Consider the following 25787-nt stretch of genomic DNA (forward strand, 5'->3'; position numbering starts at 1 on the left):
CTCCACTACTGAGCCCTCAATGAGGACTGGTTTGTGTTCCCCTGACTTCCTCCTGAAGCCCACAATCATCTCCTTGGTTTTGCTGAATTTGAGTGCAAGCAGGGGTGCAGTGCTAAATTTTAAGGTGCCAGAGCTCACCAAAAACGGTGATAAAGAGGTGCCCTGGAGTGGTCCCATGAGGTGCCAGAGAGGCCCACTTAGGTACAAGAGTGTCCCCCTTGGGTACCAGAGCAGCACCCCAGCAGCACTGTGTAAGCTGGTTGTCATTACACCATTCAATGAACTGATCTATCTCCCTCCTGTATACTTCCACATTGCCATTTGTGATTCTACCACCAACTGTTGTATTGAGGCACAGTTGTAGATAGCATTGGAATTGTGCCTGGCCACTGGATCAGATGCCATCTTGGAGTGGTCTGAGGCCACTTGTAGCATGGGAGGCAATCAGGGCCAACCATCTGATTGGATTCCTAGGCACATTGAAGAGCATTATGATTTGACTCCCCCTCCCCGGTTATGCTTTCCTTGACTCTGAGGCAGCTTGTTCTGGCACTGTAGGCCAGTGGCCATGGGAGAGTTCTTGAAGCATTGACTTGCTTCTCAATGGTCTTCAACACAAGGGCATTGGAGAGCTCTATAACACACAAAAGTGCTGGAGAATCTCAGCAGGTCATTCAGTGCCTACAGGAAGCAAAGTGATATAACTAACATTTTGGGCCTTCATCAAGATATGAACAAAAAGCAGACAGATGCCTGAATAAAATAGATGCAGGAGAAGAGGAGGGAAGAGAGGGCAAGGGAAGAGCTCTAAAAACTTAGGCCCAATAAAAACTATACAAGTCCTGTTTAAACATGGGAATCAGTGGACAAAATGTTACTGTGGTGATATGTAATTACATCACTAGGTCACCAGGGGTCATCCCAGTGACCTTGTATATAAAGCAATCCAGAGCTACAGAATTGTCTTCCAGGTTCGTCTTGCAGAGAGACATGACCTCTTAGTGTACATATTAGTTTATTAAAGCTGTCTTATACTCGCACTGCTGGTGTGATTATTGTCAGTACAATTTAATAAACTAATATGTACACTAAGAGGTCTTGTCTCTCTGCAAGATGAACCTGGAAGGCGAGACTGTAGCTCTGGACTGCTTTATATACAAGGTCACTGGGATGACCCCTGGTGACCTAGTGGTGTAATTACATATCACCACAGTTACCTTACAATTTTTTTTAGTTTCAACATGCTTAAGACACCAAAAGATGGTGAAAACCCCATTTTTGGCCAAAGAGGCCTCAAACGAAAAGGAACATTGTTTTTAATTATTAACTTGTGTTCCATTTACTTTTAATAAAATGTATGTTTGTTAGCCTTTTTCTCACATTGATAATTTTCACATTTTTTCTCTTGATTTAGGTTTCCTTTAATGTGACCATTGGAGTGACAGAGTGTTACGAAGGCAACAAGTCCATCATTTTAAAACCTGTTGGATACAATGAAACAACTATTATTTCTCTGAGCAGCACTTGTGCTTGTCAGTGCAAAGGGCCTGAAGGACATGTTGCTGGAAGATGCTTCAATAAAGAGCTTGATCTGGATTGCAGATTTTGCCAGTGTGAGGACAGTGTTTCCAATTCTTCCTGCAGGGCATTATCGCAAGAACAATGCCTCATTGAAAGTTGCCGGCAGCACAAAGACCAACCTGTTTGCAGTAACCGAGGGATCTGCAACTGTGGGAAATGTTTATGCTACCAAACGAAACTAGGTAGAGTGTATGGAAAATATTGTGAACTGGATGACTTTTCTTGTCCTTATCACCAAGGACAACTGTGTGCTGGTAAGATGATGAATTCATGACATTCATTAACTCTTGTAGAGCTAGCTGTTCATGAGAATGTTACTCTGTTTCTTTGAATATTAGTAAATTCAACAATAATGTAAACTTTAACTTAAAGGTGTGAATTTTCATTCTTTTGCATTCTTAATAGTCTTGCATACATTCAACTGTGCTATGTTCAATATGCTCTTGCAAATAATGGACTTGATGGTGAGGAACTACTCACCAACAATGCATTATGGTTCCACGTCAAGTTGAGTCACCTTTGTTTATCGTTTATACCATGCTCGCACGGTAATGACAAGATGGCGCTTCTCTAGGACCATGGAGCATATTTACAAGAATATGTTAGAATAGAAGTTAAACACAAGAAAATAATAAAATATTAAGACATACAGTAAAAGTCCATAGTACCCTATCAACATATGTTCTGGGAATTCAGGAGCCTGATGGCTTGGGGGAAAAACTGTTGCCCAATCTGGTTGTAAGAGCTTGAGTGTTATGGTACCTCCTACCAGATAGCAGAAGGGAGAACAGTTTACATGAGGGGTGTGTGAAGTCCTTCACAATGTTTATTAGCATACTGAAAAACTAAACCCTGTTGTGGTAACTTTATTATCTACATTTAGAAAACATGAAGGCATTAGTGAAAATCTGGCAAAAAAGTACTGCAGAATCTGTCAGAAAACAAACAAAAGAGTATTAATCGCAAATGGCAGTTATGGATCTAGACAAGTTTGAGTATATGTGCATCTCTCAGTTGTTGGACAGTGGCCTGGCTATTCCAGAACCCACTCTCCCATCAACAAATTAAACTGATTGCATTAAACTCAATGTAAGCAATGTCTCTTCTCTACCCTGCAACCATATCCAGAACATTGGTCTGTCCTATCACTCAATAAGAGCAACTTTCACAGAGGATTAAAAAATAAACAAAATCCTGGAGAAGCTCAGCAGGTCAAACAGTGTCCATTATATGGCAGGTTTCGGACTTGAGCCCTTCATCAAGATATGGAAGAATGTCGACAAGAATCCAACAAATGAGTGGCGGGGTGGTTGGGGGGGGGGGGGGGGGAGGAATGTGGTCGCAAAGGCAGGAGGTTCCTAGGTGATTTGAGGCATACCTTGATTGGCACATATATGTAGTCCTGCACCTGGAAAGCACCACTATTCATTGGTGCAATCATGAGCAAGTCCACAATCAATTGCTTTGTGCATGTATGGACCAGTAATTGACATCCTGTAAATCTCTTCTATAGAATAATGGAGGGATCCCACTAGGCATAGTAAATGAGAGGACATTGACAGTAATTGATATAATGAGGCCTCTGAATCCAATAGAATGCAGGTCCTACTGCAATGTATGTTCCCAGACGAGAAGGAAGGGAGTGGCAACAGCGATCAAGGAGAGGAGGAATGGTAGTGGAGGAGAACTGGAAAGGAGAAGGGGAGGGGAAAGGCGTTGGGGGGGGGGGTGGGGTAAGAGGAGAACAGGAAACTGGAAAAGTTGTTAATGCTATCTGGCTGGAAAGTGCCCAGATGGAAAATCAGGTGTTGCTCCTCCAGTTTGCAAGTGGTCTTGGTGGGATAGTACAGAAGGCCATGGACAGACATGTGAGCATGAGAGTGTGACACAGAACTGAAATGGTTGGCTACTGGGAGGTCTCAATCACTGGTATGGATGGAGAGACAGTGCTCTGTGATGTGCTCTCCCAATCTGCACTCAGTCTCTCCGATGTAGAGAAGGCCACAAAGGGAGCACCAGATGCAGTAAATCAGTCCTGCGGATACACATGAAGTGTTGCCTCATTTCAAAGGCCTGTTCAGGGCCCCAGACTACAGTGAGAGAGGAGGTGTGGGTGCAAGTGTAGCACTTCCTGTGGCCACAGGAAGGTGATGGGGGGTGGGGGGGGGTAATTGATATGGAGGAATAAGTGCACAAGGGAGTCACAGAGGGAGCGGTCCTTATGGAATGCAAGTAGGGGAGGAGAGGGGAAGATGGGTCTGGTAGTTGGGATCTTGTTGTAAGTGCCGGAAATTCCCTTCCCCTTTCCTGTTTCCCTCCCCATTTTCCTCTCTATTCACCCAGCCATCCATCCTCCCCCTGATCGCTGCTGTTCCCTCCCTCCCTTGTCCACCTATCACCTCCTGCCTTTGCGACCACACCTCCCCCCACTCTTTTGTTTGAACGCCTGCCGACATTTTCCCATACCTTGATGAATGGCTCAAGCTGGGAACGTCGGTTATGTATTTTTACCTTATAAAGGACACTGTTTGACTTGCTGAATTTCTCCAGCATTTTATATTTTTACTTCAACCACGGTGTCTACAGATTTTTGTGTTTTACTTTTCACAGGGGGTTGTGAGTTTAGGTGTGGTCTTGCACTATTTTCTGGACTTGCTAGAACTGGTCAATAAAAGCAAGATGGGAATAAAATCTCATGTTTTCAGCCAGGGAATTGCCAGGAAGATCAATCAGCAAACTGTTTTCTTGAGTGATTCTGTGAATGATTTTCTTCACTGAACCTGTGACATTAGCTTCCTTTGCAAATGTTGGTTACTGTATGTGAGCTGTACTGAGGAGTTCCAAACATCTATTTTTGTTGCTTACGTCACCTTAATTTCTAACTTGGGTACATACAAAAAAGAACACAGATTTCTGCAGCACAGGAAAGGGTGCATCAGTGGGAGCCATCGATTGCAGGAGGCTGTTCCTGCCAGATTATATCTACAGGTCGAGGATAAAATTGTTCCACCAATCAGAGTGCAGGGATCCAATGAAGTTCTTGACTTCAGTCATCCAGGAACATACATTTGCAGCAGGACCTGCATTCTATTGGATTCAGAGGCCTCATTATATCAATTACTGTCAATGTCCTCTCATTTACTATGCCTAATGGGATCCCTCCATTATTCTATAGAAGAAATTTACAGGATGTCAATTACTGGTCCATACATGCAGAAAGCATGTGGACTTGTGCATGATTGCACCAATGAACAGGTGTCTAGTTTAGTGGTGCTTGCCAGGTGCAGGACTACATACATGTGCCAATCAAGGTATACCTTAAATCACCTAGGAACCTTTTGTTTTTGCCCTTAGGATGTTTACTCTATCAATACTTATGTAGTGTGCAAGCACCAACTGATTTGTGTAATAATTCTCCCAAGATTCCCAGGTAGCTACCACAGTGTCCTCATGCAGATCTGCTGCAGGAACTCAGCAGGTTGATCAGCTTCAGTGGAAGAAAAAGAATTGCTGACATTTCATTTTGGAACCCTTCATTAACTCCTAACTCAGATGCAAACCTCGACAGTCTTGATGAAAGGTTCCGACTCAGAACATCAGCAGTTATTTTCCTTGTACTGATGCTGATCGACCCACTGTGTTATTCCAGCAGATTGTTTCTTTCTCCTGATTCTAGCACCTGCAGTCTCCAGTATTTATAATGTATAACCTTGATGAAGACTATACAGTTAATTGCTTGGGATCGAGGAATATCTCCTTCAAATGTGCCAAATGATGCCTGTGAGGGATCTAACAACCCGAGGAAGTCCAGTCAGAGGTGGTTAAATAATGAAGCAAACCAAATATATAAGACTATTAAGACTTTGGAGCAGAAATAAGCTATTCAGCCCATTGAGTCTTCCCCATCATTTAATTATCAGCTGACCCATATTCCCACTCAGCCCCACTGTCTGGCCTTCTTGCCATAACTCTTGATGCCATGTCTAATCAAGAAACTGTCAATCTCTGCCTTAAATGCATTCAATGAACTGGCCTCCACAACCACCTTTGGGAACATATTCTGCAGATTTACCACACTCTGGTAAAGAAATATTGCCACATCTCTGTTCTAAACAGATGTCCTTCAATCCTGAAGTTGTGCCCTCTTTTCCTAGCCTCTCCCACTATGGGAAACAGCCTTTCTACCTCTAATCTGTCCATGCCTTTCAACATTCAAAATGTTTCAATGAGATCCCAGCTCATTCTCCTAAATTCCAATGAAAATAGGCCAAGAACGGTCAATATGACATCCTCGTGATATCCCTTTCATTCTGGAATCCTCCTTGGGAACCTCCTCTGAACCCTATCCAATGTCAGCACATCCTTACTTAAATGCAGAGCCTTAAACTGCTCACAATACTCCAAGTGAGATCTCACCAGTGCCTTAAAAAGTCTCAGCATCACACCTCTGCTCTTATCAAGTCAAATCCTTTATTGTCATTCCAATGGTACAAGTACAATTACAAGTAAAGTACAAGTATAACTCAACTGGTCCTCAGTGCAAAACATGCAGACACACAACCAAACGTAACACACTTACAGACAAACAACATGTATATATGCAGGACAAGCATTTTATTTAGACAAATAAATAAATAAATCTTGTTTTGTGCACATGAGAGACTTGGATGGTTAGCGTGAGCAGTTCCTTTGGTCTTTCAGCATTTTCACTGCCCATGGGAAGAAGCTGTTCCTCAGCCTTGTATATCCCTTCCCTGACAGGAGCAGCTAAAAGATGCTGTGTGCAGAGTCGAAGAGGTCCTCACTAATTCTTTGTGCCCTCTTCAGACAACGATCGCGGTACATCAAGTTGATGTGGGGGAAGAGGAGACTTCAGTGATCCTCTCTGCCAATCCTGCAGATTGACCTCTGATCCATTTCTCTGCAGCAACCTGTAATGCAGCCAGCCAAGACACTCGATAGAACTGCTATAGAAGGTTGACTGACATAATGGTGCATGGTAGCCTTGTCCGCTTCAGTCTTCTCAGGAAGTGCAGTTGCTATTGTGGCTTCCTGACAAGTGAGGAGATGATGAGTGTCCACAATAGATCACTAGTTAAGTGAATTCCAAAGAACTTGGTGCTCTCTTCTCTTTACTACAGAGTTGTTGATCTGTAGAGGAGGGTGGTGGTACCTGGACCTTCTGAAGTCCACGATCATCTCCTTCATCTAGTCCACGTTGAGACTCAGGTTGTTAATCTCCCAACATTCATGAGATTTTCCATCTCTCCTCTGTTGTGCGATTCAGTGTTGGTGGTGATGAGGCCACCTACTGATGTCATCTGCAAACTTGATTACACTGTTGAATTTGGATCTGGTGATGCAATCTTGGATCAATGAACAGGAGCAGGCTGAGTACACAGCCCTGAGGTGCACCAGTGCTCGACATGATGATGATTGACATTCTGCTACTGACCCAGACAGATTGTTGTTTTTCTGCTATATTCTATTCCTCTTGAAATGAATGACGACATTGCATTTGCCTTCTTCACCATGGACTCAACATGTAAGTTTACCTTTAGGCTATCTTGCACGATGACTCCTACGTCTCTTTGCATCTGTGTATTTTCAATTTTTTCCCTATTTAGAAAATAGACTTCCCATTTATTTTTTTTCTACCAAAGTGCATGATGGTACACTTTCCAACAATGAATTTCAGTTCCCACTTTTCTGCCCATTCTCCTAATCTGTCTACTGTAAGTCCTTCTGCAACCTCCTTGTTACCTCAACACTACTTGTTCTTCCACCTACCTTTGTATCATCTGCAAACTTGGCCATAAAGCCATATTCCAAATTATTAATATACAATATAAAAAGAAGCATCCCCAAAACTGACTCCTGTGGAATACCACTTGCAATTGGCAGCCATTATTCCATTATTCCAACTCTTTGGTTCCTGTCTATCAACCAATTCTCTACTCATACTCGTATGATTCCTGTTGTGCCATGTTTCTTGTTAAGTAGCTTCATTTGTAGCACCTTATCAAAGGCCTTCTGAAATCCATATACTGATGGTCCCCAATATGCATCTGAGTTCTGTTCTAACCGACCAGTCGGATCTTTAAATTAACTCAAGTTGGTCGTATGTTACTCCGGGCTGTCACGTTCTTAAACTGGTGCTGCAGAACTTTGTCCATGGGCTAGCCCACCTGGCACTGGAAAGACCTGTTGTCCACCGGCACCTGACCTGCGCTCACCTCCAACACCTCGAACACAGGGCCTGCCACTGCATTTGTGTCCCTAATAATAGAACCTATTTGGTGACAGCTGAGTCTCTGTCCATCTGTGTCGGTGCGTCAAAATAAACAGCCTCTGGATCCAAGGGACCTGACACGTAATTTTTATATTTACATATATTTTTTTCTTTTGGTCATATGTATGGATGGTTGTAAGTCGCAAAGGTCATGAGTAGGGGACCACCTGCACACAATATCCAATGTATCTCCTCTAGCTACTCTGATTGTAACTTCTTCAAAGAATTGCAATAGGTTGGTAAGCATGATTTTTTTCTTAACAAAACCATGCTGGATTTGGTCTATCTTGTCTTGTGCCTCCAAGTATTCCATAACCTCATCCTTTATAATTGACTCCAATATCTTCCCAACTGCTGACATCAGGTTAACGGATCTATAATTTCCTTTCTGCTGCCTCTTGCCCTCGTTTCTTGAACAGTGGGGTACTATTTGCAAATTTCCAGTCCTCCAGCTCCAGGACCATGCCAGAATCTATTGGTTCTTGAAAGACCATTCTTTTGTTCGGATGCCTGTCAACATTTTTTCATACTTTGATGAAGGGTTCAAACCTGAAACATCAGTTATATATTCTTACCTTTGCTACATAAAGGACACTGACCTGCTGAGCTTCTCCAGCATTTTATGTTTTTACTTCAACCACGGTATATGCAGATTTTTATGATTCACTACTCTACTGAGACATCTGGGTAGTTGGAGCCACTTCCTCGTTTGTGAGCTAAACAGTCCATTTTCTCAATGTTTGATAGAGCCCCTTTATCTAATAATGGATCCAAACAACAATTAAAATCACTTCCTACCATAATTTTGTCATATGTCTGATTTAAATTAAGAAAAGAGTCCAACATAAATGCCTCATCATCTATATTAGGAGCATAAATATTCATTAACATCCAACACAGAAAAAAAATTACAATAAACAATCAAAGCCTACCAACTGACTCAATAACTGATTCCAATTTAAAAGATAACTTTTTATTAATCAAAATAGCCACTCCTCTTGCTTTCGAATTAAACAAAGATGTTATAACTTGCCCAACCCAATCTCTTTTTTAATTTCTGATGTTCCTTCTCAGACAAATGTGTCTCTTGCAAAAAAGCAACATCAACCTTCATTTTTCTCATAATCGGATTATTAAGCCCGTTAACATTAAAAGTAGCAAAATTTAAATGTTGTTATGGAGGAGATACTTAGTGCAGGCACTCCCCTCCTAACACCCACAATGATCCATGGAAAACGAGCTCAATTGCCATGGTGAAAGCAAGAGTTGGTGCAACCTGACATTTTACCTATTTCCAGGTGTTACCAAGCAGTGGTGTATTCCTATGTGCTAATGGAGAACTGGAGATCCTAAAAATATGCTTGGTTGAAATGTATGATGGTCTTTGAAACTTTGAAGAAGCTAAAAGCTATCCAGAGCATTTTATGAGGGACTGATGCAAAGGCTGATCTAAGAATACAATGTCTTTATTTTCCATCTTCACTGCTTGTATCTGGTGCCAGATGATGCAAGTTTGTTCAGCATCCTGAGAATCCCCATACTCCTACCTTCTGTACAGATGTATCAATTAACTTATTGCTCATGTAGAGAGTCATAGAGCCACCACACTGAAGAAAATCTTTCCTTCCACATTCAGAAGGTTGATCTGTTATAAATAGCTGATGGCTGAGGAGTTCTTTTCTTTAGGAATCAAGATCCGCCTGCTCTTCTTCCATGCCACTTTCATCAAGTTCCTGAGGAATTTCAGGATGCCAGGGGTGTTTTAATTGACCCATATGTAATTCAACTGGGCCACGGGGCTATTCCCACTCTCTGTACCGTGCTTTTCACCTTGTTCCATGAAATAAGCCTCTTGCCCATTTGATGCTTTGGTTGGTGAATTGGTAGCATGTCGGGGGAGGGGGGAGATGGGGGGGGATGTTAATTGATTCATTCCTTATGCTGTCTGCATGAGTCTTCCTCAAGGATTCTTCAAGTTCCTTCCTTGGCATTCTGAGTATCCTGCTTTCTGCAGTGAAAAGGCTTTTGGTGAACTTGTAAGGATCTTTGTAGAAGTCTGCTCTTGTCTTACCTTTTTTCTATGCTTCCTTCTCAGGCTCTTTGCATGGTAACAAAGCGCTGCTTTATTTCTTCCTGTAACACATTGATTCTCTGTTTTTCCTCCTCTGACACCTTCCTCCATTGTTTCCTCAGTTGCTGTCTTTTGTGAGTCTCTCGATTTCCTGTTGTCTTCTTGCTGATCTGGTGATTCTTTCTGTTTCCTCTGTCTTTTCCCTCACTCACAATGCCAGATGACAACTCTCAGACACCTCCTCTTACTTCCCCCTCCAACAGGACGTCACCAAACCACTGTATCATGCACCATTTCTGACCTACCCCTGTGACTGCATGAGATGCTCTACTTCTGCCCACACCTCCTCCCTCGGCACCATTTGGGGCCCCAAACAGTTCTTTCGAGTGAAGCAACATTTCACTTATGAATTTGCAGGGTTCATCTACTGCAACTGGTGCCCCCGCGATGGTCTCCTCTACGTCGGAGAGATCGATTTGCTGAGCACCTTGGCTCTGTCTGCCACAATGATGTGGATCTCCCATTTCAATTCTCAATCACATTCCCTGACTGTCCATGCTGACATGATTGTCCATGGTCCCATGTGCTGCCAGACTGAGACCACCTGCAAATTGGAGAAACAACACATCTTCTAACTGGGCACCCTCCAGCTGGATGGCATTATTATCGACTTCTCTGGCTTTCGTTAAAACACCCCCCCCACCCCCTTCTTTCCCTGTCGTCTCTCCATTTCCTGTTTCCTTTTGTATAGACATGATAAATTCTACCTTTACCGTTATCACATCCAATTAACACCTTTTGTTTGTATGGATTCCTCCCCCATTGCTTAAATTCTGAGACTTTTTGATATACAGTATCTTGCTTCTGCCTGCCTTTTCTGATTTTTCCTTGAAGAAGGGCTCAGGCCAGAAACGACTGTGTTATTATGCATGTATAATAAAGAATTACCTTTCCCAGTAGGCAATGTGGGTGGTTGGCATAGGAACGAAAAAGAAGACCATGACAGAAGTCGATTGCATTGCTGGTTCAACCAGCTTGAAAGATAAAGTCGGTTAAGTGTTAAAACCACACCAGGTTGTTCTTCTTCAGGGAACAAACATAACATGGTGTCAGAAGTGTGTGAGTAAGTAAGGAAAGACAATAATTTCTGTTATGGATAAATTAAGTCCTCTCACACCGATGCAGTTTACCAGCAATCTAACCGATACTTGGAAATGCTTCAAACAGCAATTCAACATTTATTTAGAAGCTGGTGGAGCGAGAGAGACCAGTGAAAAATGGAAACATTATATTTCTACATGTGATGGATGAAGGTGCCTTGGACGTCTATTACAATCTTCAAATTGATGAGTTCGCTTTCACATTGGACACTGATGACAAAATTTGAGAAGTATTTTATTCCAAGTAAAAACATCATGTTTGAGAGATTCAAGATTTTCTTCTGTGATCAGAAACAAGGTGTGAACTTTGAATAATACTTATCAGAGCTTCACAAACCTGTGAATTTGGAGATATGAAAAACTCAGTCATTAGAGACAGAATAGTTTGTAGAATCCCAGATAATGGGGTTAGAAAAAGACAGTTGCGTGAAAAAGATTTGACACTGGAAAAAGCTGTGTTTATGTGCAGGTCAGCAGAGGCCACACGAGCACAAGCTAAGGAGCTGCACAAGATAGACACAACAGTGCATGCATGCAGTAAAAACAGAAGTAGAGCACCAGGACTTCCCCAAAGCTGCAGCAGGTGCAGAGGTAGACATATTGCCAAAGATATGTCCTGCCTGTGGAAAGTTCTGCTATAAATGTAGGAAGAAGAATTATTTTGTCAAGTGCTGCAAAGCAGGGGTTACCAAGAGAAAGATGGACACAGTGGATGAAGAAATGGAGGAAATCTTCATGGAATGGATTGTTCCAGTGACTGAATGAGACAGTAATTCCATTTAAGCTCAACACTGGAGCACAGGTGAATCTTATCTATGAACGATTGCAAGACCCTTACTGTAAAGTGAAATTAAAAGTGACAATCTACAATAGAGAGAATGCTCCAGTAAAAGGGGGTTGGTGGTGATCACAATGGGCGACATCTAAAGTCAGAGCTACTGAATGGGGAAAGGAGAATACAGCCACTATTAAGTATGAGGCATGTGAAGAGCTCAACCTGGTGAAAAGAGTTTTCATAGTGGCTTCACAGACTGAAGATAAGCACACACCACTCATGGAAAGATGAGCGCCTTTAAGGAGCTTAGATGTTTACCTGGTGTATACAAGATTTTCAAGCTTTGTTGGGACCAAGGAAAACTGCCTCAGGACCTTCGTGATACCATCATCATCACCCTTTACAAAAACAAAGGCGAGAAATCAGACTGCTCAAACTACAGGGGAATCACGCTGCTCTCCATTGCAGGCAAAATCTTTGCTAGGATTCTCCTAAATAGAATAATACCTAGTGTCGCCGAGAATATTCTCCCAGAATCACAGTGCGGCTTTCGCGCAAACAGAGGCACTACTGACATGGTCTTTGCCCTCAGATAGCTTCAAGAAAAGTTCAGAGAACAAAACAAAGGACTCTACATCACCTTTGTTGACCTCACCAAAGCCTTCGACACCGTGAGCAGGAAAGGGCTTTGGCAAATACTAGAGCGCATCGGATGCCCCCCAAAGTTCCTCAACATGGTTATCCAACTGCACGAAAACCAACAAGGTCGAGTCAGATACAGCAATGAGCTCTCTGAACCCTTCTCCATTAACAATGGCGTGAAGCAAGGCTGTGTTCTCGCACCAACCCTCTTTTCAATCTTCTTCAGCATGATGCTGAACCAAGCCATGAAAGACCTCAACAATGAAGATGCTGTTTACATCCGGAACCGCACGGATGGCAGACTCTTCAATCTGAGGCGCCTGCAAGCTCACACCAAGACACAAGAGAAACTTGTCCGTGAACTACTCTTTGCAGACAATGCCGCTTTAGTTGCCCATTCAGAGCCAGCTTTTCAGCGCTTGATGTCCTGTTTTGCGGAAACTGCCAAAATGTTTGGCCTGGAAGTCAGCCTGAAGAAAACTGAGGTCCTCCATCACCCAGCTCCCCACCATGACCACCAGCCCCCCCCACATCTCCATCGGGCACACAAAACTCAAAACGGTCAACCAGTTTACCTATCTCGGCTGCACCATTTCATCAGATGCAAGGATCGACAACGAGATAGACAACAGACTCGCCAAGGCAAATAGCGCCTTTGGAAGACTACACAAAAGAGTCTGGAAAAACAACCAACTGAAAAACCTCACAAAGATAAGCGTATACAGAGCCGTTGTCATACCCACACACTTGTTCGGCTCCGAATCATGGGTTCTCTACCGGCATCACCTACGGCTCCTAGAACGCTTCCACCAGCGTTGTCTCCGCTCCAACCTCAACATTCATTGGAGCGACTTCATCTCTAACATCGAAGTATTCGAGATGGCAGAGGCCGACAGCATCGAGTCCACACTGCTGAAGATCCAGCTGCGCTGGGTGGGTCACATCTCAAGAATGGAGGACCATCACCTTCCCAAGATCGTGTTATATGGCGAGCTCTCCACTGGCCACCGTGACAGAGGTGCACCAAAGAAGAGGTACAAGGACTGCCTAAAGAAATCTCTTGGTGCCTGCCACATTGACCACCGCCAGTGGGCTGATATTGCCTCAAACCGTGCATCTTGGCGCCTCACAGTTCGGCGGGCAGCAACCTCCTTCGAAGAAGACCGCAGAGCCCACCTCACTGACAAAAGACAAAGGAGGAAAATCCCAACACCCAAACCCAACCAACCAATTTTCACCTGCAACCGTGTCTGCCTGTCCCGCATCGGACTTGTCAGCCACAATCGAGCCTGCAGCTGACGTGGACATTTACCCCCTCCATAAATCTTCGTCCGCGAAGCCAAGCCAAAGAAAAAACAAGATTCAAGTAAATGAGACAGCGGCTCCTGTTGTCCATACTTGCAGCAATGTTCCATTTCTACTTGGAGACAAACAAACAAGAGCTAGCATACATGGAATGATGAAAGTCATCAGATAATTGAAGAACCTACAGATTGGGTCAGCTCACTCGTCATCGTGCAAAAGAAAAATGGAGCATTGTGTATATGTCTGGACCCAAGAGATCTGAATAAAGCCATTAAGAGAGAACATTTTAAATTGCCGACAGGGGAGGAAATCATGTTCCGATTTGCAGGTGCTAAGTGGTTCAGCAAGCTCAACGTGTCATCAGGGTTTTGGCAAATGAAGCTCAATGAGACAAGTTCAAGACTATGCACTTTCAATTCTCCACAAGGAAGATACCACTTTCTTTGGCTACCATATGGGATCTAGTCTGCACCAGAAGTCTACCATAAAGCAATCCACCTGATCATTGAAAGTAAATCTGGAATTGAGACCATGATGGATGACATTGTTGCATGGGGGTCCACCAGGAATGAACATGATACACCTGTGATGTAACACAGAATGTCAATTTGAAATTAAGTTAAGAGAAATGTGAGTTTGGCTAAATGTGAGTAAAGACACTGACCTTCATAGGAGATGTCATATCTGAACAGGGAGTGAAGCCTGATCCAAGAAAGACATCAGCCATTGAGAATTTTGTGAAGCCCCAAAACAAAGAGACAGTGAGACATTTCTTGGGGATGGAGACTTACCTGGCTAAGTTAATCCCTTGTCTGTCAACACCACTTGGGTCACTCTTTGAGCAGAAAAATGAGTGGATCTGGTTGCATGAGGAAGAAGATTACTTCCAGGTACTCAAAAAAAAAAGTCCTAACAGAAGAACCTGTATTAAAATTTTATGATCCGGATAGGCACACCAGGATCTCAGCTGATGCATCCCGAGATGAGGACACATGGCAACCTGTGGCCTATGCATCAAGGGCTTTAACAAGTGCAGAAGCCATCTAAGCACAGATAGAGAAAGAGCTTCTTGCCAGCACTTATTCATGCAAAAGGTTCCATCAATACATTTATGGACAAGCTCGTGAAGTGGAGACAGACCATAAACCATTGGTCTCAATTATGTCCAATCCACTAAATGACTCTCCCATGAGAGTACAACGTATGTTTATAAGAAATATGATGTGAAAATGACTGACATGCCAGGAAAATACGTTTGCAGCTGATGCACTGTTTCGAGCAGTTGACAAGAAAGGAAAGAGCGACCAAGAGGTTAATGTTGACATGATTATCACCTCATTTCCTGTATAATGCAATAAAACAGAACAGATCAGGAAAGACAGATGAAACAATGAAAGAGCTGAAAGAAACAATGCAGAAAGGATGGCCAGTAGCTAAGAATGACTGTCCAATAGATATTCGGGATTATTGGGCATGCAGAGATGAACTGTCAGTTCCAAAATATATGTTCTTCAAAGGGAACAGGTTTGTGATTCCAGTGTCGCTGCTCAAGGAAATGTTCCAGAAAATACACGAAGGACATCTTGGTGAGGGAAAATGCAAATGTAGAGTTCAAGAGGTGATGTACTGGCCAAGAATGAACCAAGACATAAGCCAGACCACTGCTTCATGAAAAATATGCCTCACCTATAGGCCAAAGCAGCCAGCAAACCGCTAACACCACACCCTGTACCAGAGAGGTCGTACTTCAAAGTTGGAGTAGATTTGTTTGACTGTAATGGGAAGAGTCATATAGTTGTAACTAACAATTTTTCCAATTACCCAGAGACAGCAACACTGCAGTCAACATCCAGCAAAGGAAATATCGCTTTCATGAAAAATGTGTTTGAGGCATGGAGTTCCTTGTGATGTAGCATCAGTCAGTGGTCCATAGTTTTCGAGCAGTGAATCTGAGTCCTTTGACAATACTTGGGGGTTTTGTCATATAACTTCTAACCCACATGACACAAAGTCTAATGGCCTAGAAAAGAGTTCTGTCAAAGTGGTGAAGAGCCTCTTGAAGAAAGTGGATGATGGACAAGAGCATTTCCACAGAATTCTCATGATTCACAGAAGTGCACCACTACATAATGGTCTTTCTCCTGCCTAAATGGATGAAAGTCTGTTGATGCCTAAAGGAGCAACATAAGGTCAAACAGGCTAAAGTGGAAGAGAAAATGAAACAGACACAGTATCATATCAAGACTGTGAAAAGCCTCCCAGTCCTGAAGCTTGGAGTTAAGTGCAAATCCAAGATCACAATTCTGGCACATGGTCCATGGAAGAATATGTGCAAGAGGAAATAGATCCACATTCCTACCAGATCCAGGCGGAGGAAGGGACACCTCAGAGAAGGAACCGCATGGATCTACAACCTCAAGCTCCAACCCATGGTCATGGCCAATCACCTGTCAGTACACAAAAGGGGACAGCGCATGTAGAAAAAGAACATGTTGTTCAGAGTTCACAGAAAAACACAAATATTATGCAGCAATTGCAAGCAATACACCAGAAACACATACGCGACCAAAAAGGCCTGTTGAACCACTTCAGAGACTGTTTGATAGCTGCTGAGTGGAAAGAGACTGGCCACAAAATATAGATATCCTTGCTATGTAGATATAGTATTGTGTTTATGGTTTTTATTTAATGTTTTTACAAAGGGGAAAGATGTATTATTATGCATGTATAATAAAGAACTACATTTCCCAGTAGTCAATGTGTGTTATTGGCGCAGGAACATAAAAGTAGATCGCGACAGAAGTTCAGTGAATTGTTGATTCAAGCAGCTCAAAAAATAAAATTGGTTAAACATTAAAACCACACAAGGTTGTTGTTCCTCAAGGAACAAACATAACAATCTCGGCAATATATCTTTGTCACCTATGGATATTGAAAAGACCAGCTGAATTCCTCTAGCATCTTGGTGTTTTCACTCATTTCACAGCCACCATTCTGCTCAGTATTAATTTGTATCAGAATCCATAGTGAGTAAAAAAAAGTGCAAGGCAAGTTATTTTAGAAATAAATATGTACATTAAACTATAACAGAAAATTAATTAGTTAAAATTGTGCAAATTGTCCTTATGCATTTACTTGTGCATCTAATCTAAGTTTCACTCTGATGCATACCCTTTGGTTTCAAGTGAGAAAGAAATTGCTTAGACAGCTAATTAAAAAAAAAATTGGAGTGTCCTGCTGCACTCTCCAGTGTCACCAGTGCAAGGGACAGGTTAGTCTGTGGTACAGTAGGTTTATATAGGTTGGTGCAACATTGTGGGCCAAAGGGCCTGTACTGTGCTGTATCATTCTATGTTCTATGGTATCATTGGCTCTCCTCCACTTGTTAACTGCTACATGCTTTGCATTGGGTCTTGGTGTAAATGGCCAAAACTCGGGTTTCAGATTTGTTTCTCAAAGTGGCATTCTTAGCTTGCAAACGTTCAGTAAAGACTTGTATGCACTCCTTTGGCTGTCATATGTTTCATGCATATGTCAACTCTTTTGATGGATGAAGACATCATCAGAAAGATCTGTGATATCATGTCATTCGTGCTCAAGAAGGCTTTCTGCACCCTCTGTGGGACTATCCACTGCAGCAAGGATATTTACCAGTGTATTGCATGATGTTTGCTGCAGCCCTAATTGGTGCCCCCAAGTATGCAGCCTCTGTGTGGAGCTTTAGCTGTCTTTGCCCACTAGCAAGAATTGCTGACCACCTCTACCATCTGTTTTTCCTCACTTATGATGTGTGAGCCACCACTTGAAAATCTGGTCAATAAACAAACTATCATATGAGTCAGGGACCATAATACTGTGATTTAAGAATGATCTGTATCACGTCTTTCAGGTGCTTGTATGATGGTTGGGAGATTGAAGATTTGAATTAGAACTGTAAAGGTAATAACTTGTATGTGACTATCATGCACTGTTGACTCTATGTCCACATTGCCTGATGTGAATGAATTCTGTTGCCAGATTGCATCTTGAGAAATAGAGTTCTATCTCTCCCTGGTATTCTGTCTGACCTTGCCTTGCAAGGAGGGGGAGAAAAGATGCATATGTTGAACAATCAAGTGAATAGAATTTTTTTTGAAGTTAGTAAAGAAAAATATTCTGTTATATAAAGATGAAGCAAACCTCTGTCATGCTGGACAGATGAAGACTATAAAACTGCATAGTTTCAAGAGATGGGTATTAATGAACAGTGACTTGGTCTGTAGAGAGAACTGCTGGAGTAGGTTTAAGGCAAAGATGGGACTTAGTGTTTGGGGCGAAATATACAAATGAATATCAGTGAATTTGACACTTTGTCCAAATTTTCTGATCTGTTAATGATCTTAAACACCTTTTCTACACTGTGGCAATGACTTTGTCTTAAAATTGATTTGTGTTATTTATTTAATTAACCAAGTTTTTGAAGGTATAAGCCTCTTCCAAAATTCGAACTTTGATGAGCATTTAGTGCTCTGGACCTTGACTTGCTTCCAGCTGAAGGCAGGGCCTGTTGCCTGTTGCACATAGTTTCCCCAGAATATATTAGAAGGATTTAGTTTAGCCCAATGTAAAAATCCCTAAACAAAATGGATTTGGTCAACTTTTACAGTTTTTAAAGAAAAGCTGTGTACAAATTTCCAAAGTTTTATTCACATAAAATTTGCACTGAACAGCTTTCTGTGAGTGTACAAAAGTGAAGAAAGTTTTTAAAACAATACTTTACAAACAGTATTGAAAACACACAAAACTGCAAGGAAACGAGTATCAAAGAGGTTTCCTTTACTTCAATACATTTTGTGGAAGGAGAGTAGGAAGATTAGTTGGCAGGAACCAGCATACGAGACAAAATATGAGAGTCTCTGTCCAAACCTATATTGTGTCAGGAGTAAGCATTCAACAACAACTTTAACAAAATTTATTCTATGCTTATTTTTTTTGTTTCTTTCTGTTTTAAATTCCACATGTCATATTTTTAATGAAAATTATCTTTATTAATTTCTTGCACTGTAATTCTGTTGCATTGAATTGGAGTCATCTGTTTAATTCAATTATAGTATATCTGTGATCCCATGGAATTTCAAGCACATAAAGTCAATTGTAACTGTTGAAATAACAAATAACAATGAATTCCAGACATTGCTTTATTACTTGCTTAAATTAAAAGTAGAGAGAATAAGATAGCAGTTAAATTTTAACAAATACCATTGTACATTAAATCTTGTTGCAATACAGCTGTGCAGGAGTGATCAGTGGGGAAAAGAAAGAATATTTGTTTGAAACATTACTATAATACTGACATGGACTTTACAAAAGCAACAATGCCAAACAGAACCTCTTCAGTGACTCGTATCTCTAGAAAAAGTATTGAAAATAATTATTCACAGGTGTTTTTATGTTTTTTTTAACAATTCATTGAGTGTGTATTTAAGGTTACACCTGTGTTTAATGCGTTTTGTCAAGGTTTGATAAAACAGTGGTTTGGTAGGCAGATCTGGGAACTTTCTCATCTAGTTGATCCTGTAACCTCATGGGCTGCAGGCTCCTGTAACAGCGAGAGCAATAACTCCCATTTATGGACCACCTTTAATGGGTCGGGTTCAAATTTTGGTCTGGTGGGAGTCTGAAATTTCTGAGATTTGATCTCCCTTGTTGGAGCTGACAACTCAATGAGGCAAAGTTATAGAAAATTCACTCTTTGTCTTGGATTATTAAACTATAAATTGTAGTTGCTGCCTGCTTGTTCATATTAATCTATGTTACCACCAATTTCAAAATTTGCTTTATTACCATTTGAATCATTATTATTAATTGCAATGGCTGCACAAATTATAAGCAAAATCTTAAGGTATAGATGAAACAGAATTTACAAACAGTGGAAATTTAATGAAAACATTAATTTCATATAAATTGTACAGTGTACTGAAATTCTTACTTGCTGTAACAAAGAGGTACTTTTGTAAAATAAAACTACAATCCTATATGTTACATTAAAAAGAGATTATAAATTCAAAAGGTAGATAATAAATATTCACATTTACCAGAGAACGAGAAAAAAATGGTGTCACAACAGTGTCAATAATCCTTTTTGTGGTGTAGCTGTTGGAAAGAAAATGCTCTCGAACCTAAAGGTCCTGGATTTAGGCTTCAGTACCTTCTCAAAGATAACAGTGACCAGGGTGATGGGGATTATTTGCAAGAAGCTGTGGTGCTATTGCTGTCCAAAGAAATTGCTCAGTTCTGTATTCCTTGATGACAAATCCAGGTTGGAAAAGGGGAAGTATTTCATCTTTGATTGCCAGTGGTGATTCACAACATAGCCATCAGCTATACTCCTTACACATTTATTCTCATTGAGTTTGTTGGTCAGAAGTTTCCCAACCTCCTTGTCTTCACAGTAAATACAGATGAGAAATACTTGTATAGAATCTCACCCATCTCCTAAGGCTCCACACATGGATGACCTTGCTGATATTCCAAGAATATCCTCTCTCAGTATTTCCATAATGTTCTCCCAAATCAAAAACTTAATACCCCAACCTCTGTAACCCCATCTCTGCCTTGAAGCATCTTCACCCTGGAATGACGAGTTCCCAGTCCTGCCCCTCTCTCAGTCACCTTTCTGTTACAGCTGTAATAGGCCCAGTCCAATAAACCATGCCCTGGGTTCATCAATTGTTCATCTTGCTAATGAAACATTTAAGTACTTGAATGATTTGACGCTGGCAATCTTTAGACAGTTGTCAGTTTTTTTTCAGATAATTTGTTGGCATGGATTAGTTTATTATGTTGCCTGTGACAACATTGTTCAAGGTCCTCAATGCTTCACCATTGAGGACTGTGTAAACTTTGGAACTGACATTGAAGGCAAGAGTCATGAGACGTCAATATTAGTATATTAGCAAAGTTTGAAGGCTCTAAGCCAAATAACCATTCCTTATCCATCTACAGCAAGACCAGGACATTTAAAGCAAAGCTAAGAGGCACAGCATACAACCACACAACACTCCCCGATGAATGAAATGTGTCCTATGCTCATGTACAACAGGGAGCCAATAGCCACATCAACTCTGCACCCATGGTCATTGCAGCTGAAGTTAAGGTAGCTTTACGGTGGGTGAATCTGTGGGAAGCGAATGGCTGAAATGGAGCCTGCACAGATCAACTGGCAGAAATCTTTAATCTCTTCCACCAAAAGTCCAACATTCTGACTTACATCAAGGAGGTCACCATCATACCAGTACCGAAGAACAGCACAATAATGAACCTAAATGATGACCACTCAGTGCTTTTACATCCACCACCATGAAGTGCTTTGAAAGGGAGGTCATGGCTCACATCAACTCTTGCCTACCAGCCAGCCTTGCCCCACTTCAGTTTTCCAAATATCTAAACAGATCCACGGCAAATACAATCACCCTAGTTCTCCACTCAGCCCTGGAAAACAAGGATATCAATGTTACACTACTCTCCATAGGCTACTACTCTACTTTCAATATAAAAGATATAGACCTCCGAGCACCCCCCGCCCCACCCCTTGACTTCCTGTCTAGCAGACCGCAATAAGTGAAGATGGGTAACCATATCTGGCCAATCACAGTCAACACCAGCACTCAGTACCCTATTCTACTCCCTCCTGTACAGCTTTTGCACTAATTAATTTATTTTTTAAAATGTAGTTTATAGCAATATTTGCACTTATAATGTTGCTGCAAAACAAATTTTGTGACATATTCATGACAATAAATTCTGATTCTGAAATACCATACCAGCTTCCTCTTCAAATTTGCCAACGACACCACAGTAGTAAGTTAGGTATCACATAAGAATGAGACGAATACAAGAAAGGGGTGGTGCTAAGATAACAACTTTTCAATGATAATAAGATTTGTAATTAAAAAAAAATTAGACATACAGCATGGTATCAGGCCATTTGAGCCCACAAGTCCATGCTGCCCAATTTCGAACAGTGGAAAGAAACCAGAGTCCCTGGGGAGAACCCACACAGACAGGGGAAGAAAGTATGGGCAGCATGGGATTTGAACTCTAGTCCTGATCGCTGGCACTGTAAAGATGTTGCACTAACCTCTACACCAACCATACTCCCCAAAGGAGATGATTTTGATTTCACGAGATGGGATGGAGTCCACACCCATGTCCATGTCAATGGTACTAATATCAAAAGAATAGATAGCTTAAAGTTCTTGGGGATAACTATCTCCAATGAGCTGAACTGGGACAAACCCAATAACCTGACAGTCAAGGAAGTGCACCAATACTTACTTTCTAAGCAGACTAAAGTAGTTCTGCACGTTTTCCTTGGCCCTCCACAACTTCCGCAAGTGTGCCATCAAAGGTAACCTTGCTGGATGCATCGCAGCATGGTAGTGAATGCAGCTCAGAACATAGCACACTTTCCTCCACTCAATCAACTCCACCTACATTTCCCACTGCTTGGGAAAGGCAGCCAACAACTGAAAGACCCATCACACTCTGGACACATTCTGCTTTGTCTTCCTCCCTTTGGAGAGAAGAATTAAGTGGGTGAAAGCATGTACCAACATATCAAAAACAGTTTCGTCCTCACAGGCTCTTGAATGAACCCCACAACAGTGTTCGTTGATCTTTTTGTTCATTGCAATCCCACATTCTGTAATTGTGCTCTTTATATAGATAACCTCTTATCTATAAAAAGCAACCTTCTCACTGTACAAGGCATTATATGAAAAATAAACTTAAACTTAGCATTTAGCTTTTAGTTAAAAGTATCAATAAAATATTCTGCACACGGTTAACTAGGAAATGACTGTCTCCAAGAATTAATGGTTTGAACAACTTACTGACATTCATCAAACTGCTGGCATTGAATCCCACAGCATCAATGTTTCTGATGGTATCATTACCCAGAAGTTTAATTAGACTAGCCGTTTTCAGTAAAATTTAAATTATCCAGCACTCAACTCATTCACCTAGTCCTAATTACATGAATCTGAGCGTTACTGGGAGTGTGGGCCAGGCATGTGGCGGGAGCTGGGGCTCTGCATTGTGGTCCATGATACAGAGAACTTGTATGTTTCAGTTTGTTAACAAACTAAAACTTTTCCGGCTATATTTTCAGAGCAATGTCTCTCATTTCTTCTCAACCAAATGTGTTTACTGGAATTTTTTTTCTGATGGCATAGCATATTTTTTTATATAAATAGTGAAATAAATCTGATGTGGCAACCATATAACCATTTACGGAGCGGAAACAGGCCAGTCCACACCGGTTCACTGATTTTGTGCGCCCTCTTCAGGCATTGGTGATTTTAAGTGTAGTGTATCTTTGAGAATTTTAACATCTATCCATCGGTACTCTGTACTTTGGATGTGAAATCTCATATTAAAATATTCACACCAACAGTAATAAAATCCAATTGTATGGGATCTCTGCCAGGCTGGCAACACCAATTCATGAGAACGATGGATTATCAGAGTTGTACTGTAAAAGAAAACTGACCAAAGGCCAGGTCAATTGTTGGATATCATGTGACAATTGGAGAAGGGCTTTGCTAGTGTTGCCTATATCATAAAAGACGAATAAAAGAGAAAATGTCTATCGCCATGGCTAAAACAACAGTGATTCCTTGCAAAATATTTCTATGCAACTTGTTAACCACAACAACTAGGATGGTTCAAGGAAGCAGCTCCACCTTTTCCAGTACAAGTGGCAATGAACTTTAAATGCAAGTGGCAATAGAATGAGGTCGTCATTCATTTCAATGGAAAAGCCACGAGGGGCAAAGGTACATTTCAGTTAATTTGTACTTTTCTAGTTTATTTAAATGTTTTAATTGTTAGAGTGGTTTTGCTTTTCAGAGATTTTTAAAAACCTTTTAATAGATTAAATATCCAGTAATAATTTGGATTTTTTTTTAATGATCTTGACAAATTTGACACCCATCTATGCCGGAAAGTGGTGATACTGGCTGTGAAAATTTCTTAGAGGAATTCCATTGGCTGGGCATATTCTGGCTTTCTGTAGCAGTGTAACTTACATCTACATAATTGATGTGAACTGAACATCAAGTGTATTCTTGTAAGGTGAAGGAAGAGAGGGCCTATGGATTGCACCAGGTTCATGCTTTTCTAGACAGCTTTAACTTGCTGCCTTTTTCGTGATGTTGAACATCTGCCAACCTAAACAAGATCTGCAGAAGTTAAAAATACCCAGGTACCTTACCAGCCATGCAATTACCCATTGCTGACTGCTAATATTTTAAATTGAAAATGAAAATCAACACTGCAACAGCTGGAGTTTGAAACAAAAATAGAAAATATTAAAAACCTTTAACAGGCCAGTAATCTTTTGTGGAAAGCCAAGCAGTTAATGCTTCAGATCCAGGACCCTTCATTGGAATTGGAGAGATGAATGACCCCAGAGCTAAAACATGAACTGTTTGTCCCTGTACAGATACCATCTGATCTTCTGAGTGTTTCCAGCATATTCCATGTTAACTGGTTGTATTGAAAGCTGAGATAGTTGGTTTGAAAGGTCTCAATCAGGACAAGTTATTTTAATTTTCAAATATATATTTGGTAATCACACCCTGCTGAACACTGATCAGATTTCTTGCTCCCTTTCATATAGTAATAGTCCCCTCCAGCATTTATTTTTGCATTGGCTTCATGCACTATTTTGCAAGCTGTGACTTTAATTGCTTTTGCTGATTGCATGCATTTATTCACATGATTATATTTTTCAATGAAAATTTGGCTGACAATATTGTCCTTAGTTTATTATATACTTTGAATTATTTTCTTCAGAGTGATAATGTGGAGAACTAATACTCATCTGTTGACTTATCAAAGCACTTTGGGGATTTTTTTATTGAATGGAAAGTTGACCTGCCCAAATTCCCATTCTTCATTACTAACAGGCAAAATTCCTTCTAAAATACACAAGTTCTTAAAATTAACGTTACTGTTATAATGAATCCATACTTAAATTCACTGTTTGTTTTTGCTCTTCTCATTTGAGCTGTGACTTCCCCCTTGTGGTGAGAATAGATAACTTATACAGTAGTCATAATTCAGAAATGTACATGGAGCTGCAGCTTTGCACAAAAGAAAATGGTAATTTTCTGCTATCATATACACAGTTCTTTCCCCATGCATGATCTATGCTTGTGTTAATGAGAGTAAAATTCAAAGTTAATCAAATATGAACTAAAGCCACAGAAGCTATCCATAGCCAAGTTTTGCTAGTCTCAATATGTTCAAATTAAGAACTATTAGTTGGAAATTTGTTTCAGTTTATTTATCATCCAAGTGTAATTAATATAACCTGACAAAACACTGTTCTCCTATTCACAGTGCAAAACAAACATAATGGACATACAGACAAATGATACAGATGCACAATACATATTTAAATAAATATGATTAATAAATAGTAATGCACGGGGAGTTACTTCAACAGTCATTCAGCAGTATCACTGCCCATGAGAAGATATTGTGGTTTTAGCTCTCATACTTCTGCATCTCTGTCCTGACAGGAGTAGCTGGAAAATGCTGGTGGGTAGGGGTCCTCATTGATTTTGCAAGCCCTCTTTAAACAACATTCGAATAAATCATATTCATGAGGTGGGGGTGGGTGGGAATGGGAAAGGAGACCCCAGTGATTTTCTCTGCCACTTTTATGGTGTGGATTGACCTCCAATCCGATGCTCAACAGCAAACGTCGCACACTGTGATGCAGCCAGCCAGGATGCTCTTGATAGAGCTCCTGTGGAAAGTTGACAGAATGGTAGCCAGTCGCCTTGCCCACCTGAGCCTCTTAATGAAATGCACTCACTGTTGTTCTTTCTTGATGTGAGGAGATGTGGTGTTCCAGGATAGGTCACTTCTTAAGTAGACTCCAAGGAACTTGATGGTCTCCACTCGTCC

General features: G+C 41.1%; 1 protein-coding gene and 1 long non-coding RNA gene across 13 annotated transcripts in view; one reads left to right on the top strand and one right to left on the bottom strand.

Moving 5' to 3' along the window:
• Window positions 1-25787, bottom strand: part of LOC138751510 (uncharacterized) — a 78620-nt gene that overhangs the window by 47271 nt on the left and 5562 nt on the right. The window lies entirely within an intron of this gene.
• The window catches only part of itgb8 (integrin, beta 8), a 145042-nt gene that overhangs the window by 46433 nt on the left and 72822 nt on the right, over window positions 1-25787 (top strand). For all 11 annotated transcript variants that reach the window (XM_069913839.1, XM_069913840.1, XM_069913836.1 and 8 more), the window contains exon 10: window positions 1415-1835. In XM_069913839.1, coding sequence (XP_069769940.1) covers window positions 1415-1835 — 421 coding nt within the window. The remainder of the gene's footprint in view (window positions 1-1414; window positions 1836-25787) is intronic.

This window comes from Narcine bancroftii, chromosome 1 (assembly GCF_036971445.1).
Source record: "Narcine bancroftii isolate sNarBan1 chromosome 1, sNarBan1.hap1, whole genome shotgun sequence".
Lineage (NCBI taxonomy): Eukaryota > Metazoa > Chordata > Chondrichthyes > Torpediniformes > Narcinidae > Narcine > Narcine bancroftii.